The 26,172-nt window shown below is 42.0% G+C and overlaps 1 protein-coding gene across 1 annotated transcript; it reads left to right on the top strand.

The window, feature by feature from the left end:
* The first annotated feature begins 1,665 nt into the window (after window positions 1-1,665).
* On the top strand, window positions 1,666-25,674 carry PBLD (phenazine biosynthesis like protein domain containing). Its single transcript, XM_045877950.3, has 9 exons — window positions 1,666-3,954; window positions 14,182-14,281; window positions 14,635-14,733; window positions 17,585-17,694; window positions 17,780-17,809; window positions 20,367-20,455; window positions 20,727-20,905; window positions 23,549-23,611; window positions 24,679-25,674. The coding sequence occupies exons 1-9, from the start codon at window positions 3,871-3,873 to the stop codon at window positions 24,789-24,791; spliced, it is 867 nt and encodes a 288-aa protein (XP_045733906.1). The 5' UTR covers window positions 1,666-3,870; the 3' UTR covers window positions 24,792-25,674.
* Window positions 25,675-26,172: the final 498 nt, after the last annotated feature.

Here is a 26,172-nt window from a genome sequence, read left to right as displayed (position 1 = left end):
CTGCTAGGGTGGTTCGATATCCTCAAATCAATCAATGTGATACAATACATCAGTAAAAGAAAGGACAAGAACCATATGATCCTCTCAATAGATGCAGAAAAAGCATTTGACAAAGTACAGCATCTTTTCTTGATGAAAACTCTTCACAGTGTAGGGATAGAGGGTACATACCTCAATATCATAAAAGCCATCTATGAAAAGCCCACAGCGAATATTAGTCTCAGTTTTTCCCCTAAAGTCAGGAACGCAGCAGGGATGTCCACTATCACCACTGTTGTTCAATATAGTACTAGAAGTCTTAATAAGCCTCAGCAATCAGACAACAAAAAGAAATGAAAGGTATCTGAATCAGCAAAGAAGAAGTGAAACTCTCATTCTTCATATATGACATGATACTCTATTTGGAAAACCCAAAAGACTCCACCCCAAAACTGCTAGAACTCATATAGAAACTTCAGCAATGTGGCAGGATATAAAATCAACACACAGAAATCAGTTGCATTTCTAGACCCTAACAACGAGACAGAAGAAAGAGAAATTTTTTTTTTAAGTCAAACAATTCTGCTTCTAGTTTTCTTTTCTTTTTTAAAGATTTTATTTATTTATTTGACAGAGAGAGACACAGCGAGAGATGGAACACAAGCAGGGGGAGTGTGAGAGGGAGAAGCAGGCTTCCCGTGGAGCAGGGAGCCCGATGCGGGGCTCGATCCCAGGACCCTGGGATCATGACCTGAGCCGAAGGCAGACGTTTAACCAACTGAGCCACCCAGGCGCCCCAGGAGAAAGAGAAATTAAGGAATCAATCCCATTTACAATTGCACCAAAACCCATAAGATACCTAGGAATAAACCTAACCAAAGAGGCAAAGGATATGTCCTCAGAAAACTATAGAACTCATGAAAGAAATTGAGGAAGACACAAAGAAATGGAAAAACATTCCATGCTCATGGATTGGAAGAACAAATACTGTTAAAATGTCTATGCTACCTAGAGCAATCTACACATTCAATGCAATCCCAATCAAAATACCATCAACTTTTTTCACAGAGCTAGAACAAATAATCCTAAAATTTGTATGGAACCAGAAAAGACCCCAAATAGCTAGAGGAACGTTGAAAAAGAAAAGCAAAGCTGGTGGCATCACAATTCTGGACTTCAAGTTCTCTCTTTTTTTTTTTTTTTTAAAGATTTTATTTATTTATTTGACACAGAGAGAGAGACAGCAAGAGAGGGAACACAAGCAGAGGGAGTGGGAGAGGGAGAAGCAGGCTTCCTGCTGAGCAGGGAGCCCGATGCGGGACTCAATCCCAGGACCCTGGGATCATGACCTGAGCCTAAGGCAGACACTTAAGGACTGAGACACCCAGGAGCCCTGGACTTCAAGTTCTATTAAAAGCTGTGATCATCAAGACAGTATGGTACTGGCACAAAACAGACACAGATCAATGGAACAGAATAGAGAACCCAGGGGCGCCTGGGTGGCTCAGTCGTTAAGCGTCTGCCTTAGGCTCAGGTCATGATCCCAGGGTCCTGGGATCGAGCCCCGCATTGGGCTCCCTGCTCTGCGGGAAGCCTGCTTCTCCCTGTCCCACTCTCTCTGCTTGTGTTCCCTCTCTCGCTATGTCTCTGTCAAATAAATAAGTAAAATCTTAAAAAAAAAAAAAAAAAGAATAGAGAACCCAGAAATGGACCCTCAACTCTCTGGTCAACTAATCTTCGACAAAGCGGGAAAGAATATCCAATGGAAAAAAGACAGTCTCTTCAACAAATGGTGTTGGGAAAATTGGACATGCAAAAGACTGAAACTGGATCATATCCTTACACCATACACAAAAATAGACTCAAAATAGAGGAAAGACTTAAATGTGAGACAGGAATCCATTAAAATCCTAGAGGAGAACACAGGCAGCAACCTCTGTGAACTCAGACGCAGCAACTTCTTGCTACACACTTCTCCAAAGGCAAGGGAAACAAGGGCAAATATGAACTATTGGGACTTCATCAAGATAAATAGCTTTCGCACAGCAAAGGAAACAGTCAACAAAACCAAAAGACAACCGACAGAATGGGAGAAGATATTTGCAAATGACATATCAGATAAAGGGCTAGTATTCAAAATCCGTAAGAACTTATCAAAGTCAACACCCAAAGAACAAATAATTCAATGGCCAGCAGACACATGAAAAAATGCCTAACATCACTGGGCATCAAGGAAATACAAATCAAAACCACGATGAAATACCACCTCACACCCGTCAGAATGGCTAAAATTAACAAGTCAGAAACGACAGATGTTGGTAAAGATGCAGAGAAAGGGGAACTCTTGCACTGTTGTTGGGAATGCAAGCTGGTGCAGCGACTCTGGAAAACAGTATGGAGGTTCCTCAAAAAGTTGAAAATAGAGCTACCATATGACCAGCAATTGCACTACTGGGTATTTACCCCAAAGATACAAATGTAGTGATCCAAAGGGGCACCTGCACCCCAACGTTCATAGCAGCAATGTCCACAATAGACAAACTGTAAGATGAGCCCAGATGTCCATTGACTGTTGAATGGGTAAAAAAGATGTGGATATACACACAATGGAATACTGCTCAGTCATCAAAAAAAAATGAAATCTTGCCATTTGCAATGACGTGGATGGAACTAGAGGGTATTATGCTAAGCAAAATAAGTCAGAGAAAGACAAATACTGTATGATCTCACTCATATGTGGAATTTAAGAAAACAGAGGATCATAGGGAAAGAGAAGAAAAAATAAAACAAGACAAAATCAGAGAGGGTGACAAACCATAAGAGACTCTTAATCATAGGAAACAAACGGAGGGTTCCTGGAGGGGAGGGGGCTGGGGGGATGGAGTAACTGGGTGACAGGCATTAAGGAAGGCACGTGATGTAATCAGCACTGGGTGTTATATAAGACTAATGAATCACTTGACCTCTACCTCTGAAATTAATAATACACTATATATTAATTAATTGAATTTAAAAATAAAAATAAAGGATTTTACACCTCCCTGGAAGGAGCCCTCCACCCTTTCTCATGTGATAGTTAGATGACAAAAACTAGATTGGTGACAGGTGCCTGGAGGGTTAATCAGATTAGAACAGAGCCAACAAGCTGCTAAAACCCCTAGACTTAGAAACTCTAGTGGCAACCCTCTCGGGTCCCCTCCCTCTTCAGGAGCTCTGTGCTAAAGCTCAATAAACTTTGCTTTGCTGCCCACCACTCTTCGTCTGGTCTACCTCTTCATTCTTCGTGCAGTGTGACCAAGAACTGCGAGAACTGAAGGAAAAGAAATCTTGCAACACGTCCCCTTGGACATTTCAAGCACTTCATTAAAAACATAACCTAAGCTAGTTTGGCTACTCTAAGAAATGATATGATTATGTTCTTAAGTATACATTCAGTATAAATATCAATACAAGATTTGAAAATTAAATATCCTATTAATCCAGTATTTTATTTTATTTTATTTTAAGATTTTATTTATTTATTTGACTGAGAGAGACACAGCGAGAGAGGGAACACAAGCAGAGGGAGTGGGAGAGGGGGAAGCAGGCTTCCCTCTGAGTAGGGAGCCCAATGCGGGGCTCGATCCCCAGACCCTGGGATCATGACCTGAGCCAAAGGCAGATGATTAACGACTGAGCCACCCAGGAGCCCCTCATCCAGTATTTTAAAACAAATTCAATTTAGAGACTTAAATATTAGGGGATCACCTATCTTTAAATGTAGGTGTACTGGAGTCATTGCTTGACCTGGGTCGTTGGTTGCTTCTGTACACCAAGTAAAACATTAACTTCCTGATTTTTTGCAACAAGTAGAAGTAGAGCAGGCTACCAGCAATTTTGAGAGCAAGAAAAATGAAGCTCCCTGTTTTTGTAGTAGATGCATTTACAGCAAAAGCATTTCGTGGGAATCCTGCCGCTGTTTGCCTCCTAGAAAATGTAAGTACTTGGTTTTGAAGTGCAGTATCTGAAATTCTAGATTCCTGTAGAACCAAATATTTCTTACAAAAAAAAGAAATTAGATCCACCTGTTTGTCTTTGGTTCGTGTTCTTTGTCAAATGATAACAGCAATGTTCATGCCTGCGAGTTGATTTTGACCAAACTATATGATGAGAATGCTTGCACCCAGATACTTCAAGTCTGGAAAAAGAAAGATTTATGTAAGGAAGAACTAAAACCAATTAAAAAAAAATACACAGAACTCTTTGCTAGCCATCAGGTTTTCATTTAGTGAGCACCAAATGTGAAGGCAAATGAAATTAGATGAGTTTTATGTGACTGAACATTGCTGATACTATATTTAACGTAAAAGATTTTCGCTGGATATCTTTAACCTTACCTATTTCAGACAATTAGAAATTCTTTTCAGGACAAGCAAAAAATATTTTGCAAGGAATTAAATTATTAAGTAGAAGGAAGGAATTAAGCTCTAATATAGGGAGAACTGTTTCCTGAAAGTCTCATTTTTAAAAATGGCTCTTGAGGGGCATCTGGGTGGCTCAGTTTAAGTGTCTGACTCTTGATCTCAGCTCACGTCTTTTTTTTTTTTTTTCAGCTCAGGTCTTGATCTCAGGGTCATGAGTTCAAGCCCCGGTGGGGCTCCATGCTGGGCATGGAGCCTACTTAAAAAAAAAAGAAAAGAAAAGAAAAGAAAAGAAAAAACCCCAGCTTTTGATTAGGATAAGTATTAACAGAATAGTTAAATATTCATTTGTGTTGGTACCTGGCTATTAAGAAACAAGCCAAGGAGCCCTTCCACTCAGAGCAATTAGTTCAAGAGTAGATTATCTGAGAATTATTTCAGAAATACAGTAAGCAATTGATGGTTTTAAGTAAGTTTTACTAATTTGGGTAAAGTGTGTGTTGGGGACTTCAAGTGCAGTGAATGTCAAGCTGCACATGAAAATCACCCAAGGAGCTTTAAAATTCCTATGCCAGACTCTCTGGGGGTGGGAGCCGGGCAGCGTTGTTTTTTAAAGTTCCCCAAGTGAGTCTACTGTGCTCTCAAGATGCTGAATGGCTGGGGTTTTACTGAGATGGATGAATACTGTTGGTTGAGTCCTTGGTACACTTATTTTCTCCCTCAAGCAGAGCAGCAAAACGGCGGTGAAGAGTCCTCGTCTCACCTTAAGAATACATTCATTACACAACCTTGCAGCTGGCATTTTCCAACCATAAAATGCGGGAAGTAATAAAGTTAATAGGCTTTATCAAGTAACACAAGAGCTTGGGAGGATTAGTGAGAGAATGATTGACAAGAAGATTCTGAATCGTGAACATTCTTTAGAAACAAGCTGGCAAACAACTTCATGTCAAGGAATTGTGGAAATGACTGAAATTGCTTGTCAAGAGTCTTAGTATACTTGCTGCATGTCTCCATGTAGTATTCTTGAAGAGTTCTGAAAATAATTTCAAGTGATTTTCATATTGTTTTCACCAGATGACAAGAATTAGCATTATTCTTCAACTTATTCCTTTTACTTTCAGTACACTCACGGCACACCAGAGCCTTTCTCTCGCTCTCTCTCCAAATATATTTTATATGTTGTTTATATATTTGGAAAAACTAGGATACAAAAATTTTTTTTTAAAGATTATTTATTTATTTATTTGACAGAGAGACACAGCAAGAGAGGGAACACAAGCAGGGGGAGTAGAAGAGGGAGAAGCAGGCTTCCCGCTGAGCAGGGAGCCCGACGCGGGGCTCAATCCCAGGATCCTGAGATCATGACCTGAGCCGAAAGCAGACGCTTAACGACTGAGCCACCCAGGTGCCCCAGGATGCAAAAATTCAAGCAAAGAACTTAGCATAGTTCAAAGCGATCTGCCTCAGTAAGAATGGAAGAAAGAAAAAGAAAATAAGGAAGTCATGATTCAGGGATACTTTCTAGAGAGTCTCCCAATTCACTTCCGAGCTTTGGATCTATGGTACCAGGCTAATTTGGTGGCCTGTCAGGGACAACTGAATAGATAATCTTTGATGGCCTGTCAGGGACAACTGAATAGATAATCTAAAGAATAATTCGCTAGTTTTCAATTCTGTGGATATGAGAATCCTGTTCTCCTGGAGGCTAATTTGGCACTTTCCCCAATTCATAATCAATAAAAATTCTAGTGGAAGGATAAAATGTGGTTTATGCCCTTGGATTCTTTTTTTTTAAAATTTTTATTGTTATTTTAATCACCATACATTACATCATTAGTTTTTGATGTAGTGTTCCATGATTCATTGTTTGTGCTCCATGCAGAATGTGCCCTCTTTAATACCCATCACCAGGCTAACCCATCCTCCCACCCCCCTCCCCTCTAGAACCCTCAGTTTGTTTTTCAGAGTCCATCGTCTCTCATGGTTCCTCTCCCCCTCCGATTTCCCCCCCTTCATTCTTCCCCTCCTGCTATCTTCTTCTTTTTTTTTTTCTGGGCACAGTGGACACCTGAAACACCTAGAGAGAACACAAGTAAACTCAGGAAAATACCAGAGACAAATAAATGCTAAACCTTATAATGTTGCCCACAGTTCAGTAGGTGTTTAGCCTATCATTACCGTATTCTACAAATATTTATCGACATCTACCACAAGCCAGCTTTGGGGTAGGGATAGGAAGTACAAAGATTAGTAAGTTTGTCTGCCCTTGAGGTGCTCAAAGTCTAGTGAGTGAAACAGACATGGAAACCTGATCATTATTCAATAGTTATCACAGAGGTTAAAAGATCTAATGGTACCAGGTACAATAGGGACTCAGAGAACAGAATAGTGTTGGATTTTACAGAGGAGAAACTACTTCAGATTTTAAGTGAAGGGCTTCAGAGGAATATTCTTGTTTTGTTTTGTTTAAAATTATTTAAAAATTTGACGAGATGAGACTAATCACAAAAAAAAAAAAAAACTTGGTGGGGGCGCCTGTGTGGCTCAGTCGTTAAGCGTCTGCCTTTGGCTCAGGTCATGATCCCAGGGTCCTGGGATCGAGCCCCGCATTGGGCTCCCTGCTCAGCGGGAAGCCTGCTTCTCCCTCTCACACTCCTCCTGCTTGTGTTTCCTCTCTCGCTGTGTCTCTCTCTGTCAAATAAATAAATAAAGTCTTAAAAAAAAAAAAAAAACTTGGTTGACAGACTAAAGACAGGCAATTGCACTTTGAGTTGTTTGAATACTTGAAAAAAAGGACCTCCTCCTCCTCCTTCTTTTTTGATAAAAGACTTCTGGAAGGAAAGGAAAGTAAAAAATTCTGGGTAGCAACATTCCAAGAGCTTCTAGAATATTATAAATTTTGTTCTGTTTTCTTTTCTAGACAAGTCCATTTTTAAATTTTCACATGAGTAACTTATAACACTGTACATTAGCTGAACATAAAAACAGGTTAAGGGCTAAATGGAACATGGAACAGATATTTGAAAAAAAAATTAAAACCTTAAAAAATTGATGGTGTCCTCAAGTGCCTGAAAATCTATTTGACAGTAAAGATCATGTAGAGGCATGGAAAATATATAGAAACAATATTTTAAAAAAATATTTTTTAGGGTAGGAGGGGCAGAGGGGGAGAGAGAGAATCTTAAGCAGGCTCCATGCCCAGCACAATGCAGGGCTCGATTTCACAATCCTGAGATCGTGACCTGAGCCAAAATCAAGAGTTGGACGCTTAACCGACTGAGCCACACAAGTGCCCCTAGAAATGATATTTAAAAAAAAATTTTATTTATTTATTTGAGAGAGAGAGAGCAGGAGGGAGAGGGAGAGAGGATCTGATGCAGACTCTGCACTGAGCTCAGAGCCCGACATGGGGCTTCATCCCACGACTGTGAGATCATGACCTGAGTCGATACCAAGAGTTGGATGCTCAACCAACTGAGCCACTAGGTGCCCCTAGAAACAGTATTTTTAAAAAGGAAATAGATATGTTACTTTGAAGGCTATATAAAAACTACAGGAACTCATGACCAACTACTTGAATAGGTCAGAGGGCTGGGGTAATGCTAAAGGGTGATATGTTGTTTACTTTTCTGTCAACCAGCTCTAATCGGTGAAAATAACAGGGGTAGGGAGCCCATCTTTATTCTTCATATTCTAACAAAGCCTCAAGTTGTTTTGTTTTGCTGTTCTTGTTCTTGCTGTTGTGTGTCTGTGTTTATGTATATGCAGGTGTGTGTTTAGGGTGGGGTTTCTCAACAGCGGCGGTGTTGAGATTCTGGACCGGGTAATTCTTTGCTGTGAGCGGCTGTCATGGGCAATGTTGGCGGAATCCTTGGTCTCTGCCCACTAGATAGCAGCAATCTTCCCGTCTCCCTCCTGTCACAACTAAAAATTGCCTCCAGCTGAGAACCACTGTGTCAGAGGACCTTTGCTAAAGATTTTATTTATTTACTTATTTACTTATTTATTTAAAGAGCATGAGCACGGCAAAGGGCAGAGGGAGAGAGAGAATCTTCAAGCTGACTCAGTATCGGGTGCGGAGCCTGATGCGGGGCTTGATCTCAAAACCTTGAGATGATGATGACCTGAGCCGAAACCAAGGGTTGGACGCTTGACCAACTGAGCCTCCGGGGCGCCCCTCAGAGGATCTTTTCTAAACACCAGTTTATTCTTGCGTTTTCCTGTTAAAATTATCCATAAGAACAACTTCGCTGTGTGCCTACTGTATACATTTGTTCCAATTCAGCTGGCATTTACTGGCTATGTACCATGTGCTGGACGCTACGCCAGGATCAAATATAATATTCACATCTATGCATTTTTATTCTTTGAAACAGTAACCCAATCATTTCCAGAGATAGCAAGGAGGATTGGCTTTGCACTTTTAGAGGAATGCCTAGTTTTAGTTCCTAAACTACTTGCTGTTCCAGTTTTCCCGGTTAAATTTAGAGAGTAACAAAAGCCTTAAAAAAAAAAAAAAAAAAGCCTCTTTGCAGCTTGGTATGTTATGTATTTAAGGAAAACCGAGTATATAACAATACTGTGTTCAGTTTGTGCTTTAACTCATTTGGGAAAGCTTATGATGCAGTGGCTATTTCCAAACTTGGTGCCCTTCCTTAGAGGATCCCTGGCTCTGTGTGCTGACACTGGGTCAGAGGCTCCTGGGGGCTCTAGGGGGCCCCAAAGTTGTATCTCATTTTTATGCCCAGAAAAGGCATGATGAAGGGTGCAGAGAAGATTTTTCCAGGGCATTGAAGGTTTTCTCTCACCCAGTATTTGAGGAAAAAGAGCAGTGCAAGGGAGGGGGAGATGCTGATGTGGGAATTTATTTCACCGGCTTCTAGAACATAACTCTCAGCTATGGCTATGGGAGCAATGACTTCAGGCAAGTTCAGCCAGATACTGTGCTAAAGTGCTTTTTATATGTTATCTCATTTAACCCTTACATCGACTCTAAGAGAGGGTCTTTTTTTTTTTTTTTTTTTTTAAACTAATCTCCATGCTGGGCTTGGACTCACAACCCTGAGATTGAGAGTCACGCTCAACTGACTGAGCTACTCAGGCACCCTTAAGTTTAGGTCTTATTATTATTATCATCCCCATTTTACAGATGAGAAGACAGGCAGAGGAAGGTTAAGTGGCTGACTTCAGGATCCCACCACAGGTCTGTGTGACTGCAGATCCCATGCTTTTAACCCATTGTACTTACTACCAGACTAGGTGTCCTCCCCTTTTATGTTCTCCCATGGCATCCCTTACTTTCCAGTTGGTAGCATGCGTTGCTCTTGGTGTAATTCATTCAGTGCCTGTCTTCCTCACTAGACTGCATATTCTATGAAATCTTACCCTATTCTTATTCCATGACACATGGCTTAGCACATGAGAGGCACTAAATAGCTATCTGTTTAATGAAAGTAAATCTATTAATTAAATTATGGCAAGATCTCTTTCTAAGAGTTCTAGCTGACTAACAACTACTGATCTTTTATTGTCATTGGTGAGTTGGGGTGGTGGGGTGTGCAAAGTGAGTACGAGCTTTGAGTTCTATGATGGAGCTAGAGAGCCTAGGCACCCATAAGAATCACCAGGAACCACTGAACACGGCCTGCAATTTGAGTGCTGCGTTGTATGGACATAACTTCAAATAGGAAATCCAAGTGCTTCAGAAGGAATTTTCCATTTCTTCCTGGATGATTTAGATCTTTCCATATCCAAGTGCTTTTCCTTTGCTGGGATCTATTTATAGCAGAGGGACAAATGAACAAGGACTGATAGCAGGACGGTCATGTTTAGGCTGTCATATTTCCAAGCTGCCACAAGATGGGAGTATTTTAAAACTTTGCTCTGATTTTCTGATCATTAATGTTTGTGGGCCATATGATGATGAAACCTCAGTGTCCCAATGCAGCACACTGGAACTCAGAAAAACAAACATGGCTCTGTCTTTGCTGTCGGAAATTTGACTCATGAGATTGCCAAAGGGAAATGGATATTAGAGCAAGAGAATTCACAGTTGTTGGTGTGTAACTGTTATGTGCTGCATTTGAAAATAAACAACTTTAGTGTAAAATGAAAAAAATGACTGAAACAAAAATTTAGTTTTTTGCCTGAATGCAGTCTCTTTTGTTTCTCAAGCTCCCCAAATTGAAGCAACTTTAGTCTTCTAATGATTCACCATTATCTTGGCCTTTGGTTCCAGTGTAGAAATTCGACTGCCTGTGATGCATATTGAGGACGGCTACTATCAAACTTTCTACGGCGTCTCTGGCCCCTCAGGCAAATAGCAAGTGCGTTTTAAGTGTCCTGGGACAGAGATTAGTTGCAGAAATTCAAATTGCAATTGGTACAATACACCAAGGTAGAGAGGACGGAAGAGCTGATGGCCAGTGAAGTGTGTATTCTAGCCGATGTGCAAAAAAGCCCAACTGCAAAGAAATCCATTAACAATAGACGGTGAGCTTGGCTACAATGGGGGATGCTTTAATGCTTTTTGAGACTGTTGTCCTAAAGGTGGAGGGAAGCAATAGACCAGGAAAGGAAGGACGAGGATAGGGAGTTTGGCCAGATCACAGGAAGGACTAGCAAGCACTGCAGGTTCCTGCAGCCACAGCAGCAAATCCAGAAAGACCAACGCAGGCTTTTATTTATCACCCCTTCAATCACCACCGAGGCCTGTGATTGCACACTCTGCAGGAGGGACTTAATTGGCTCCCAGCTTCTCTCAGGTGTTGTATGCCCAGGCACGTGGGCCAGTTTCCACACAGAACAGTGAGCCGAGAGAAGTGCTTCTTAACATTGTTGCCCTGTTGGCTGGGATGCCCAGCAGATCCCAGCCCCTCTACTCAGGGGGTACGACTCACTCCCCAGGCCCACAGTTGTGGCAGATGTTCATTCCGCTTCATTCCTACCATCCTGGTTCTCCTTACCTCGGCTCACAGAATTCTAGCGTGTCAAAGATCTAACAGAAGGAGAACAGAAGCGAGGTCAAATGACTTGCCCAAGAAGCAACCCCAACGCAAAGCTCTCTGCCCACATTTTCCTGTCCAACTCAGCCAAATATGCTCTTTTTCTAAGTCCACCTCACAGCTTCATCTTTAAAGTCCTAGAGTATTTATTGTCAAATCTGTGTCTCAATTACATACTCTCTGGTGTTGGTCACTGGTACTTTCTGATTCCCTGCAAGATGCTAAGCCCCTTGAACACGGGGTCGTAATGTAACCACCAGAGCTTCTAAACTTTAATGTGCACATGGATCACCTAGAAGTCTAGTAAAAAAAAAGGAAATTCTAAATCAGAAGGTCTGGGGTGGGGCCTGAGACCCTGCATTTCTAAGGCATTCCCTCCTTAATGGTGTTCTACTTAGCACAGCACTTGGTAGCTGACTGCTGCTTTCCTTTAGAAACGCTGCAGGAATCCGTCTTATCTGATAGACATTGGTTTTCCTGTCTGCAGTGTGTTCAAGGGGTAATAAGAGTTTGTCTTTGTTATGGGGAGGCAGAGTAGTGTGGCTGCTTAAAACATGGGTTTTGAGCCACTCAAAGTAAAAGCTAATATTTACCAACTACTTGCTTTGTGTTAGGCACTGTGATGAGCACTTTATATGCATTATTGGATTTAATCTTTTGAAAGAAAAATGCTAAGTAAAACACAAAACGATTGTGTTATGTTTGGGCTTTCAGACAGTAAATATCAGTTGCTTAAGTCATTTCTCTCTCTCTAGGACTCCACATCGTCTATAGATTTTGAAGACAGTGCCCTTTTAAGAAAAGCTTAGTAAGTCAGCTAGGATTTTTATATCAGCTGATAGTTTATTTATTTATTTATTTATTTATTTAAAGATTTTTATTTATTTATTTGACAGAGAGAGACACAGCGAGAGAGGGAACACAAGCAGGGGGAGTGGGAGAGGGAGAAGCAGGCTCCCCACTGAGCAGGGAGCTTAACGACTGAGCCGCCCACGCGCCCCTCAGCTGATAGTTTAAAAATCATGACTGATTTGTCACAATAACCAGCGTTTTGTGCCTTATATGAATATGTGGAAAGTGTTTCAAAAGAATTTGAATCAACTGAAAGATAATGGGTGTTTAACTTGCATAAGTCAGTTAAGTGAATTATGAATTTATTAGTACAAAGTTATAAATCTTATTTCTGGGTTTCGGGGTCTCAAGAATACTAAATTTGGCCAAAGCAAAAAGGCATTTGTCTTGAGACTTCTTTAGAATTCAAAATATAACTAGCGAGTATTTGTTGATTAAAAATTTGATTTTCATTCTCTAAAGGAAAACTCATATTTCTGATCCATTTTTTTTTCTTAAGAGGAACGTGTGTGCATGTATATATATGTATTTGTGTGTCTCCACAGGAACTCTTTCACCTAAGTACTATTGTCCTCATTTTAAAGGTGTGGAAACTGGAACTCCATGAGATTAAATGACTTGCCCACTCTTACACTGCTACTAGGACCTGACCCAGGATACAAATTCACATTATTTTCTTAACCATTTATTTTGAGAAATTAAGAACTACAGAAAAATTTCAAGAATGGTACAGTGAACATCCTATACCTTTCCTCTAGATTCACTGGTTGTTACTATTTACAAAGCCCACATTCTTAACCACTCTACCATTTATTTGGCATATTGTGACCTTAGGATATTACACAACCTCTCTGTGATTGATTTCTTTATATGCAAGTGGATAACAATATCTATTTTGAGAGTTTTATTTTTTTTTAAGATTTTATTTATTTATTTATTTATTTATTTATTTATTTGAGAGTTAGGGAGAGAGAAACAGCATGAGAGGGGAGAGGGTCAGAGGGAGAAACAGGCTCCCCGCTGAGCAGGGAGCCCAATGCGGGACTTGATCCCCGGACCCTGGGATCATGACCTGAGCTGAAGGCAGTCGCTTAACCAACTGAGCCACCCAGGCGCCCTATATTGAGAGTTTTAAAGATGAAGATGAAGTGGGGTGCCTGGCTGGTTCAGTCGGTAGAGCATGTCACTCTAGATCTCAGGGTAGTGAGTTCAAGCCCCATGATGGGCATAGAGCTTACACATACAAAAGAAGTAAAAATGAAGATGTAGTGAATAATGTATTCTCCCAGCAAATGTTTATTGAGCTCCTACCATTCTGGATGAATACAAGGTATAAGTCAGAAAAAAGCAAGATAGTACATTGTATGCCCTCATAAACTCAGATATTGGGGGACAGACAGTGAAGGGACACAGTGGGTAAATTCAGGTGGTCTAAGCACTGGGAGGAGACAAAGCCTTTAGACAGAGCAGCTGGAAGGCTTCCTGGTGGAGGTGACCTCTAGCCTGAGGCTTGACTCATAAAAAGGAGTGAACCGTGTATAGATGGGAGCAGAATGGGCCAGCCTACCTAGAGTGGATGCTGAAGACCTTTTTATTCCACAAAAAAGGGAGATTGTGGAGTTTCCCTTTGTGGAGATTGTTTAGAAGAGAACATATGCTCTCAGGTAGACTAGATAATAATCTGATGAAAGATAGGGCTGGCCGGTAGGTTTTTCAGAGTCTGTTCTAGCTTTGTGCATCTACAGCTCTTCATGGAGAGCTACAAGCATAGATTTCTGAGAAACAATCTTTGTAAAAGTGTCTTGACTTCCTTGTCAATTATTTCCTTTGAGGCATGTAACTTTTAATATTAATAAGCTGTATTATTAACTAATGGCAGTTGCTGTCCAAGGAAGTCTGATTTGTGTTTCTGGAGTCTCAGTGAACTTTTGTTTCTAATTTAGAAATTGGATGAAGACATGCATCAAAAAATTGCAAGAGAAATGAACCTCTCTGAAACTGCTTTTATCCGAAAACTGCACCCCACTGACAACTTTACACAAAGTAAATATGCTTTTTTTTAAGCCATTCTTGGACGGTACCAGAAACTGCTTTTCCAGTGGGGGAATGATATTTCAGAGAGATTTGCATGCAGACAGGAGAGAAGGTGGGGAGATTCTGATTTGGTTTTCAGTTTGTCTGGGGAGAGCAGATGTTGAGTAATTTGAATGTTTCAGCTCCAGATCTGGCACCGGGGAGCCCTAGGATGCTGGCCTAGACTTCACTCTTCCTTCACAATGCATTTCAGCTATTAATCATGCTAGGGAAACATTGAGAAAAGAATAAGAAAATGAAAAGTTTGTGACCCACTTGTATGGGAGTGATCTCATCTCTCGTTGGCTTTTCCTCCTCTGAAGGTTCCTGCTTTGGATTGAGGTGGTTTACGCCGGCGAGTGAGGTTCCCCTCTGCGGCCACGCTACCCTGGCTTCCGCGGCTGTGCTGTTTGAGAAGATAAGTAATGTGATTTTCTTTTATGAACCTGTCACTGAGCAAATAGCAAGTATTTTTTAAAATTCTCACGCTTTGTGATGAATCAAAGTCCCTGCTATCAAGACATTACAGAGTCTATTCATGTCATTCATGATGCTGAAACAAATACAGCCCCCCGAAACTTTGGCCTTTCTGATTATGTGCCAGGCCTGTTGGAAAGCTCTGGTCGTTGTTCCCTAGAATGCCATTTTATTCTGAACGGGAGCTCTCTGGTCTCTGACCAACACAGGAGGGGAGCTTGCAATACACAATAGGCGTCTCACATGATGTGGCATCGGGGAACCATAAGTCACATTTTGCTCCAAATATGTCCCCACCCACACTGAGATTCATTTCACGAGAGCTGCTTCTTCTTTTTTTTTTTTAAAGTAAACTCTACGCTCAACATGGGGCTTGAACTCACGACCCCAGGATCAAGAGTCACATGCTCTATGGACTAAGCCAGCCAAATGCCCCTCACAAGAGCTTCTTTACTTTGAAGTTTAAAGATTCATGAGCCACGGCTATATACATTTCCCTTGTGAAGAGAGGATGCTGCACCTCAGTCCTACCAGTTTTCATCTTCGCTACATTTAGTATAATAAAGATCAGGGCTCTGTGGCAATGAGCCAGGCAGAGGAGAGATGCCCAGAAATGCCCTAAAAGTGGAGATGGAAGCAGCCATGAAAAGGTGTAGACAACAAACAGAAAGTTAAGCAAGGAAATATACAGGATGATACGACAGAGTGTAAGAGTGTAAGTGGAGAGAGCAGCATTGGAAAAGGAGGTTCTCTGGGGAGTTACTTAGATGGGGAGGGTACGGGGAGGTGTTACAGGGCGAGTTCCCCTGGGAAGCACATTGCATGCTGGGAGAATTGTGGGCAGTATTCTTGGAGTCAATATTGGCAGGGAGTAAAGAAAGCAGAATAGAACAGAGGAACACGTTGAACTGCGAAGTGGTAGCAACAAAGAAAGGTGTAGGCCAAATCCACAGGGAGATCTGAAACTGCAACCATCCTTCAAGTAGTATAGTTCCAAATAGAAACAAAGGTGCAGGCCTTTATACCCTCCATTGATCAGCCTCCAATGCCCAGAAAAGCAGCCTGACTTCGGGTAAAGTAGCTCTACTCACCCAAGGGCGATTCACAGAGTGGGACTCAGCTGAGAGCAGTCAGTCACCAACACCCCTGGCAGCTGGGGCAGGGCCTTCAGGCTGCTCCTGAGAGCAGGTGCCTCCTTAAATGCATGCCTCTGTATTTCCTTGCCTCGCTAGTCCTGACCTTCGGAGGGGAAGGTTGAGATGCTGGACCGCAGCATCCACTAGAGAAGGGGACTGTCAGGCTGAAGAATATCAAGCCATGTGTGCAAAGAATTCGAGTGGGAGGAGGAGTATTTGGGCAGAGGCAGCAGCAAATGCAAAGCTCCTGAGGAGTAGTCTGTATACCTGGAGTAGCTGGAGTTTCCCTGGGGGGGGGGCGCGGGGGGTGACTGGCAGGAGATAACATTGAGGCCCCTCTATAATGTAACCCATGATATGTCTTAACAAGATAATTTTGGTTTCTGTGGATAGGGGACAAGAATGAGGGCAGGCAAATACCCTGAAATATTGCTTAGGAACTCAGTCTTGAAAAAAGATTTTACTGAAGTTGGATTGAGTGCCTTTTGAAAACCCCACATTGTTTGGTGTGGGGCAGAGATTTAGAATAATTGCCTTCAGATCGATCCCCCACAGGGTGGTCTTAAGGTTTGATAAGATAAAATATGAAAAAATGCTTTGCAAATAATGATGTCTTCCACCATTTATAATGAGAAAAATTAAACTTTGGGCTCTGGAGTATACATTTTATATTCAGTGAAAGTTAATCAACAATGCCAAATTTCCTTACCTTTTAGATATGGTTAAGTTTTACAGAAATATTAAGGGGGGAAAAAGAATTAGGTCACAGATCTTTGTTTTCACTGAAAATGTTACCCACATTGAGGTCAGATAAGTGGTCCAAGTTGTATCAGTAACATGAAGGGCTAGTATACCAGCATTTGCGGTCCAATTTTTAAATAAAAAATTTATGTGTAGCTTGGTTTATTTAGGGTAAGCTTGATTTGTTTCTAGTAGACTGTCATTCATAATTTGTATATTCTTTTTTTTTTTTTAAGATTTTATTTATTTATTTGAGAGAGAGAGAATGAGAGTGAGCAAGCACATGAGAGGGGGAGGGTCAGAGGGAGAGGCAGACTCCCTGCCGAGCAGGGAGCCCGATGCGGGACTCGATCCAGGGACTCCAGGATCATGACCTGAGCCGAAGGCAGTCGCTTAACCAACTGAGCCACCCAGGCGCCCCCATAATTTGTATATTCTATTTGTCATCCCCTTGGCATATTTTAGACTGGTATTATTTGTAACAATCTAGTATTATAGGTGGATATTTAAAATCTGCATTAGAAAACACTGTTTCATCCCTATGAGGTAGGTTTAATTATTCCCCCATTTTACTGATGAGGAAATTGAGGCTTAAGGAGGTTAAATAATTTGCTTAAGGGCACAGTTGGTCAGCATAAAGGAGCTGGCCTTTGAAGCCTTGCAGTATGATGTCAAGTCCAACCAGTTTTGTTCTTGGTTCTCAGGTGAGAAGCTGGTGGGGGCTATCTCTACTCTGGACCCCAGTAATCCAAACCTGAACCCCTCCTTTCAGGAAAAGCCAGGGAATCTAAGACAATGCAGTAGTGATCAAAACAGATGTGCAAATATGTAACAAAGTTAATTTTCCTATTTCTTGATTTCCTTTCAGAGAGTTTTCTGATTGACAAAGTAAGACTTTTTTTTTTTTTTTTTTTGCCAGAAAACGTGAATAACACTCTAACCTTTGTCACTCTGAGTGGGGAACTGAAGGCCAGAAGAGCAGAGGACAGTATTATCCTGGATCTACCTCTTTATCCTGCCCACCCCCAGGTCAGCTCTTTCTAACTATTGCCATGAACCGTATTAACTGACAGCTTGCGTGCCTGACAGTGGTCTTGTCTTTTTCCCCATCTAGGACTTCCATGAAGTGGAGGACTTGATAAAGGTTGGTGAAAAGAATTAAACCTAAGCTCGTGTGATTTGGTCATTTATTGTTTGAACACAAAGGTTCAGTACCATTTGGGGGCACCCGGGTGGCTCAGTCAGTTAAGCATCTGCCTTTGGCTCAGGTCATGATCCCAGGGTGCTGATCAAGCCTGGGTTGGCCTCCCTGCTCAGCAAGGAGTCTGCTTCTCCCTCCCTCTATGCCCCTCCCCCTGCTTGTGCTTTCTTTCTTGTTTGCTCTCTTTCTCTCAAGTAAATAAAAAAATCTTAAAAAAAAAAAAGATTCATGGCACCTGGGTGGCTCAGTCGGTTAAGCGTCTGCCTTCAGCTCAGGTCGTGATCCCGAGGTCTTGGGATCGAGCCCCGCATCTCCCTCTGCCTCTTTCTCTCTCTCTCTGTCTCTCATGAATAAATAAATAAAATCTTAAAAAAAAAAAAAAGATTCAGTACCATACGACCCCCAAAGATAGGCCTTCTATCAGTATAAGCGTTCCAGCCTAAGCTTGGATGAAAAGTGCATGGTGCATTTGAGGTGTGAATTTTAATGTTGAATCTATTTGGTGAGAAGCTTGAGCAGTCGTCCCTGGCTCTTCATTGCCAGATTAGCCTCCGCGAAGGAAGGGGGAGGAGAGACTGCTGTGTGGTGGGCCGAGCGTGAAAGCAGTGGAAACTGCTGGGCAGGGCGGCCTGGATTTCTGTGGTGGAGAATGAGGCTGAGGTGAGAGGCTGTGCTTTGATGGAGGAGGACAAGAAAGCTCGGGCAACTTGATAGAGAAGGCAAGATTCATAGCCTGGCTTCCTCAAGAGGTCTAGGAAGGGGTGGTCCTTCATGAGAATAACAACGATCATGCTAATGAACATTTTTGAGACTTGCCCCTGGGCAGTACCAGGTGCTAAGCTTTTCACATGCATCATCTCACTTAATACTGTCACTGGGTGAGGTAGGCACTACAATCGTTCTATGGGGATTCCAGGGGGCCCGAGCAGCCCTGCATGACCCGGTTCTTAGTCTGTAGAGAAGGAAGGGCCCCATCAGGATCAGGGCAAGGGCTGCAGTGAGAAAACCAATTCTCACTAAATGGTCTACCCTGGGTACCGCTGGGGTGTTTCTCAGTGAATGTTCAACTACAGCATTTATAATCTTTAGTGTCTGGCATTATCTATGTTTTTCAAAGAGTAGAAGCAAGCATTACAGATTCTGATTTTACACTCAGCCCCACCTATGGCTTGGGTTTTGGAAGACAAGCCAACATTCATAAATGAACTGCTTTAAGCAAGTTGACAAGAAAATGGACAATATTCACAGTACAGACCTTGTTCATGGTAGAAAGAACTTAATGCGGTGTCTCTAAGCTTCAGGGTCAGCATTTGTAAAGTGGGGATGACAAAGGGTTATGTATCCTGAGTATTGTTGTTTTGTGTTCCTAGAAACTGGTCATAAGATTCTCAGCTGAGAATTAGACTTTCAAATTGACATCAGAATTCATGCAGAGGAGGGCTGAATGACCCCTCGGAGAAGCTGAAAGGCCCAAGAACAGACAGGCTCTGGCTGCAAGAGTTTCCATTTCCAGAGGGAGGGACATTGTTCAGCTGTGGTCGCTGGGGTAGACAGCCGAGGCACCACCCAAAGTGGAGGGAATCTTGGCTTTGGGACCTGGAGCATCTCAGTCCCTAAAGAAGATTAGAGAACCTGAAGCAACCTGAAGCCAGACAACTACCATGTAATTCTCATCTGCTCTGCCTACAGCCAGTGGGGGTGCCAAAGGGTGACTTGGAGGGGCTTCCCCCACTCATCATCCCCTCAGCACTCCAAGTCAACAAGCAAACAGACAAACAAGTTCTAGGATATGAGCAAGATTATGTGCAGTCTCAGGTAAAGGGTGAACCCAGGTATCTTTAGAAAATGTTGCTACATTACTGATCTGCAGCATACAATCTAAGTGAAAACAGTGCTTGCCACGCAGAGCAGCATTAAGATGTGTTCTAGTCCCCAGTTCCATTCAAACTGCTGGCCCTGGGTCCTTGCCATGTAGAATCTTCTAGTTACTGCTGCTGCGACTCCACATATATTATTTCATTTAATCCTTCCTCACAACAATGCTAAGAGGTGGGCCTGAGGCCCCCATTTCTACCCCCATTTCTATAGACAGGAGACAGTAGTGATTCAGAGCTTTGACTCCAGGGCCCCTCAGACCTGGGTCAAGGTGTGTGTGTGTGTGTCTGTCCCTGTCCCTGGGCCTAAGTCTTGCTCCTTATTTGTGAGGAAAATGCCCATTTGAAGGATTAGCGTGTTGAGGCATATAGTAATACTTGTGAACAATGCTTTTCTTCGGCTCTTAGAGGGTGAGCTCAACCCCCTTAAGGGTCTCTGGTCTCCAGAAAACTGGCCTTCCTTGGGCAACACCTTGAGTCCTGAAACTGAACTAAAACTCTTGGGATTGGGGACATTGGGTATGCCTGGCACACAGGAGATGCTCATGAGAGGCTGTTCCCCATATAGAAGATCAATGATTTGACCCAGGGTGCACTCCTGAGGAGTTTTTGGTCTGTCTCCACAGACTGCCATAGGTGATATCCTAGTCCAAGACATCCGCTATTCTCCAGATACCCGAAAGCTCCTTGTCCGGCTCAGTGATACTTACAAGAGGTAAACAAGATTTTTGGCTTTGGCAGCACTTTGAGGAGGGCTGAGAACCCAGATTTATTAGCCCTGGCTTTGTCTGGCCGTGCTAGGTCCAGTCAAACCATGATTTATGCAGTCAGAGAGTTTTGTTCCTAGGGAGGAAGATATTCTACTTGCTCTCTCCTCCCCTCCTGCTGAGCCCTTTGGGTAAAAGCTGTACCCTCACTTGCTCTACAGAGTCTGTATAGTGGTCTGTGAGATGGGTTTGTCCTAATCCATCCCATTCATGAACCAGGTCATTCCTGGAGAACCTGAAGGTGAACACACAGGATCTGCCGCAAGTGGAAAACACAGGGAAGGTGAAAGGACTCATTCTCACCCTTAAAGGAGAGCCTGGAGGGCAGACCCAAGCATTTGATTTTTACTCCAGATATTTTGCACCGTGGGTTGGTGTGGCTGAAGACCCTGTAACAGGTACTTTTTGACTTGGGTCCTGGGGAGGGTTCAACAGTGGAGGAAAGTAACAAATAGCTCTTTAAGTGCCCTTCACACGACCTTTCAGGTTGTTGGGTTTTGAGCTGTTTTTGTTTCCCTAGCTTCCCCTCCCCAGTCTTTCACTGAAGTCTCGAGTGAAAACTACAGAATTTAGGAGACAGTATATATAGCAGGGTTAAACCTTCACGTCCGACAGCCTGGGTTTTCGTCCTAGCTGCCGAGCTGTTGACCTTGGGCAAATGACTTAACTTTTTTTAAAGTTTCTATTCCCCTTGTTGTGATGAGCCCTGGGTGTTACATGTAAGGGATGAATCACTGAATTCTACTCCTGAAACCAATATTACACTATATGTTAACTAACTAGAATTTAAGTAAAAAATTTAAGTAAAAAAAATAAAGTTTATATTCCCTCCTCTATAAAGTATGAGTAATATTTCATAAGGTTATGTAAAAACAATGCATGGCAAATGCTTAGCACAGTGCCTGGCACATGATAAGCACCCAATAACTCTTAGCTATTTTAATAATAATGACAGAACTGGTTCCCTGAACCAATGCTTCCAGATCTGCCATTTGCAAAATTCAGGGGCCAATTTCCACTATAGTCACAAAGCCTTTTGTTTTTTTCAGTGACCAGCCTGTGTGATCATTGGCACCTAAATAAGATTTATTTTTTGAAGGATAAGTTCCTGGGTTGTAGGTGGGAGATACAGACAGGAATAGCTTTCCCAGACCTGCCCCCAAAGTGGGTGGGATGGGTTTGGGAACATAGGTATTCAAGATCTACCAACCAGAAGCAGAGGGATGAAATCAAAGACGGGCAAGAATGTGAAGCTTCCTCCTTTCATCCTCTTAGAGAAGAGTGGGCTGAGCAGAAAAGGGGGGGATGCTTGATGGAGGAGGCTGGCGGATGGGATGGTGGTCAGGGCAGAAGGAGGCTGGGAAGAACCTCTGAGGCTCCTGCTCTGAACAGAAGACAGAGACTGGGATTGTTTCAGGACTTTGACCTAGTTACTCTATGAGAAACAAAACATGAAATTCAAAGCTCAGCAAAGCATTTTCTTAAAGACTCAGGAAAATGCCCAATGACATCCAAACAGTAGAGCTTGACCCTCCCCCATGGAAAAGAAGTTTTGAGTGGATTTACATATGCTTCACAAAGATTTTAACTGCTACAGAGAGAAAGTGTTTTCCCCTGTAATAATGCTTTTCTAAAGTGGGAAGGTCTTTGGACAGTGATGATCAACCATCTCAGCTTGCTTGAGACTGAAGGATTCCCCAGCATACAGGACCTTTGGTGCTAAAACCAGGACAGTCTTGGGCGAACTGGGATGACTGGTCATCCTAGGTGGACCTCCCATGATATTTAGTAAGTTTTCCTGAAGAAAACCCATCCTTTTCTCCCAGTTATGACTTTACATTTTGTTTCTTCATTTTAATATCTATTCACTGATCTAAAACTAGGGCACAATCAAGTGAAAAAAAATGCCTCACTAAAACAAAGTTCTTTTGGCACTAAAAGCCTAAAAATCTTGGCTTGGTGGAAAATTGAACCTTTTGTCAGAGTTCCCAGTTTTCCTTGCATGTTCATCGTTGGAGGAAGGAGATACTTCCCTTGAAAGATTAGAGAAAGATTTAGAGGAAGCACTTGATCTTCCTACCATGGCCTGACAATGAACTGATAGACAGGACAAGAATTAAAAACTGCAGTTTAACTAATTCAAAAAGATATATGCACCTCTATGTTTATTGCATTATGTACCATAGCCAAGATATGGAAGCATTATGTACCATAGCCAAGATATGGAAGCAACCCAAATGTCCATCGATAGATGAATGGATAAAAAAGATGTGATGTGTGTATATACACATACCTACACACACACTAGAATATCATGCAGCCATAAAAAAGAATGAGATTTTTGCGATTTGCAACAACATGGATGGACCTAGAGGTATTATGCTAAGTGAAATATGTCAGACTGAGAAAGACAAATACCATATGATTTCACTCATGTGTGGAATCTAAGAAGCAAAACAAATAAACAAAAAGCAGAATCAGACCTATAAATACAGAGAACAAACTGATGGTTCCCAGAGGGAAAGGGGTTAGGGGGATGGGTGAAAAGGGTGAAGGGGAGTGGGAGGTACAGGCTTCCAGTCATGGAATGAATAAGCCACAAGAATAAGAGGCACAGTGCAGGGAATATAGTCGACAATATTGTAATAGCATTGTATGGTGACGGATGGTAGCTACACTCGTGGAGAGTATAGGATAACGTGCAGAGAAGTTTAATCACTATGTTGTACACCTGAAACTAAGGTGACATTGTGTGTCAGCTAGACTCAAATTAAAATATTAGAAAAAAAAGACCCTGCAGTTTAATTCGGCCTGCAGAAAGTGTAAAACATAGCAGATACATTATTTGGAGGAACTTATCCATAAAATCTGTGTCTTCTTTTCTATGTCCATTCATTATTCCACACTCTGCTGTGGCCCTGGCCAACATCATGATCAAGTCATTTAAGGTTTAGTCAAACCAGATAGTTGGTTGTAATTGCTTATCAATTTACCACAATGCCACCCCTGTTTTTGTATCATAACTTTTCACTTCTTTTAAGGGTCTGCACATGCTGTTCTCAGCAGCTACTGGTCCCAGCAACTGGGGAAGAAAGACATGCATGGTAGGAGAGTTTTTTTTTTATTTAAAAAAATTTTTTTCTAACTTTAAGCTAGCATTCCTTCTCATATGTACCATTGATTTGAAGATGTAATAAAATGTCATGTGTCACCCATATGAAAATGAAAGGTTTTATGTTGCTTCACTCTGAATCCTCTACTCAGAATATCTTCCACCCCTGTCCCCCCCAAAACACAGACACACTTCTAATACAGTAAGTGCCCAAGTATTGTTTGTTGAATAAAATTAACTGGCTGTATAGCTTTGGCCCAGTGAGGTTATTTAGAATGTCACAAGTTGAGATGGGATGATTGCCAAAGTTCCTTATTGCCATTGCTAGTCACGGGATTGAATCAAACAAATTGCTTTTGAACCAAGTCCCCTAATGACTTTGGGGGGTGGAGAGGAAATAGATTGCAGCCAATGGAGGCTACACAGTTCCAATAGTCAAAGTAGGAATCTGACCCTCCAGGATGGGAGGTCTGACCTAGTGGGAGGGTCAGGCCTCTGTGACTCTGATTTGGGGATAGCAGGTTGGCTGGTCTTTCTTTGGTGAGCCTAGTTTCTCCCTTACGCCCCGAACTCTAGGAAGGTGGAGACTGTTCAGTTGCTTGATAAGCACAATGGGTAAACAAGCTCCCTTTGTCCTCTTCAGACCTGGAAAGATGGGGCTCTCTCAGGAGGGCCAAGATCACCCCTCTTTATCTTTTTAAACTTCTAGTCCGTGCCTCTATCTTATCACAGGTCCTCACTTACTCCCAGACAGAAGCGGGAAGGAAGCTATGCGCGGGGTGTGTCCAGGACATTACAGGAAGTGACAGAGGAAATGACTGAGGAAGAGAAGATGTGGAGCTGTGTGTTTTGTGGCTCAAATTGCGTTTGTGGTCCCTCAGTCCTCAGAACAGGGCAGGCTGAGCAGTGCTACGGACAGAGGAAGGAATTTATTCTTTCCACTGAGCTGGGAGGGTTTTGGAGCTTGTAAGAAGAGAGAGGTCTTCCACTATGTTCTGTGAATTCGAAAGGGTGAAGACGAACAATATTAACTCGTGACTTGTTTTATGTTTTCTTTAGCCTTTCAGTGTTCCCACCGAGGAGGAGAGCTGGAGATTTCTCTGCGTCCTGATGGGCGGGTTGACATCAGGGGCAGCACTGCTGTTGTTCTAGAGGGCACGCTGACAGCCTAGAGGTGGCTGTGGTTCAATGCTGAGATTTTGAATGACTAAGTGTTTTCTGCACAAAAAGAAATGGAAGCGGCTGCCTTTACCAAACTTGCACAATAGTTCACTTCATCCCCACGATAGAAATAGAAAAATGAAGACATATTAATGGAAATTTCATCATGCTTACTGACTAATTAATTTATGGAGTTTTGGCTTTGCCTGCGAGTGTATTTGACATAGAAGTAACCAGTAACAAAGAATGATGTTGTCACCTCAATTATGACTACCGATCACAGAATGAGGAGTACATTTATGAGGAGTAAGATCAAACCATTTAAACTTAGGTGTGAGTGGGCGCCTGGGTGGCTCAGTTGGTTAAGCGACTGCCTTCGGCTCAGATCATGATCCTGGAGTCCCTGGATCGAGTCCCGCATCGGGCTCCCTGCTCGGCGGGGAGCCTGCTTCTCCCTCTGACCCTCCCCTCTCTCATGTGCTCTCTGTCTCTCATTCTCTCTGTCTCAAATAAATAAATAAAATCTTTAAACTTAGGTGTGAGTATCTGATAGACCATTTTGTAGCCGTTAAAAAGACGCAATAACTATGTGGAAATATTGAAAAGTATCTCATGACACAATACTAAGAAAGGGAATTACAGTGGACTACAAAATGTTAGCAGTGTTATGTTTATATCTATGGACAATATGAATATATATGGACAAAGATGGGTCATGAAAATAGAAAGGTGACAACTGTTCATGTGTGTGTGTGTGGGGGGGTAAGATTGGGAGTCATTTTAAGGCACCTAAAAAATTATTTCCCTTACTGGAACACACTCATGTTCAATAACTAAAAAATCAGGACATATAACAGAATAACCCAAAAACCCAGATATTTCAAAAAATGTATATGTATTACTGTGGTAATAAAATGAAACTCTAAAAGCAATATAATATCTTTGTCTTGATGTATAGTTTTAGAGTGTAACTTAAAAAGCATTCTTCTCTTACCTTAATAAAATTGGTTCTAACATATTTTCAATTCAGTTAAATCTGTAATGTTGAATACCTATAATTGACTTTGGGATGGGGACTTTTTCAAGTCATTAACAGTGTTTGTTTAAGGTAATCTCATTGATGGCAATTCTCAGCCATCTCAAAAACTGCAAGCTAATCAGTTAGAAATGCCCATAGTGTCTCAATTTTTGTCACCTTACTGCTACCATGCTTTCTATTTTTATTTATTTTTGCTAAGGCATGTGACAGTGAATTTATTCTAGCAGTAATCTTGTGTTTCCCCTAATTTGCAATGAAGTAAACAATTCACTGGCTTCAGGGCTTTAGCTTAATGAGTAACCAATGACCTGCCACATAGCTCACCCCTTCTCCCAGCTCATCAGTGGGTTACA

This window comes from Mirounga angustirostris, unplaced genomic scaffold (assembly GCF_029215605.1).
Source record: "Mirounga angustirostris isolate CCGP_5_RB_7025 unplaced genomic scaffold, mMirAng1.0.hap1 SCAF_6, whole genome shotgun sequence".
Classification (NCBI taxonomy): domain Eukaryota; kingdom Metazoa; phylum Chordata; class Mammalia; order Carnivora; family Phocidae; genus Mirounga; species Mirounga angustirostris.
This window is presented reverse-complemented; position numbering and strand designations above follow the sequence as displayed.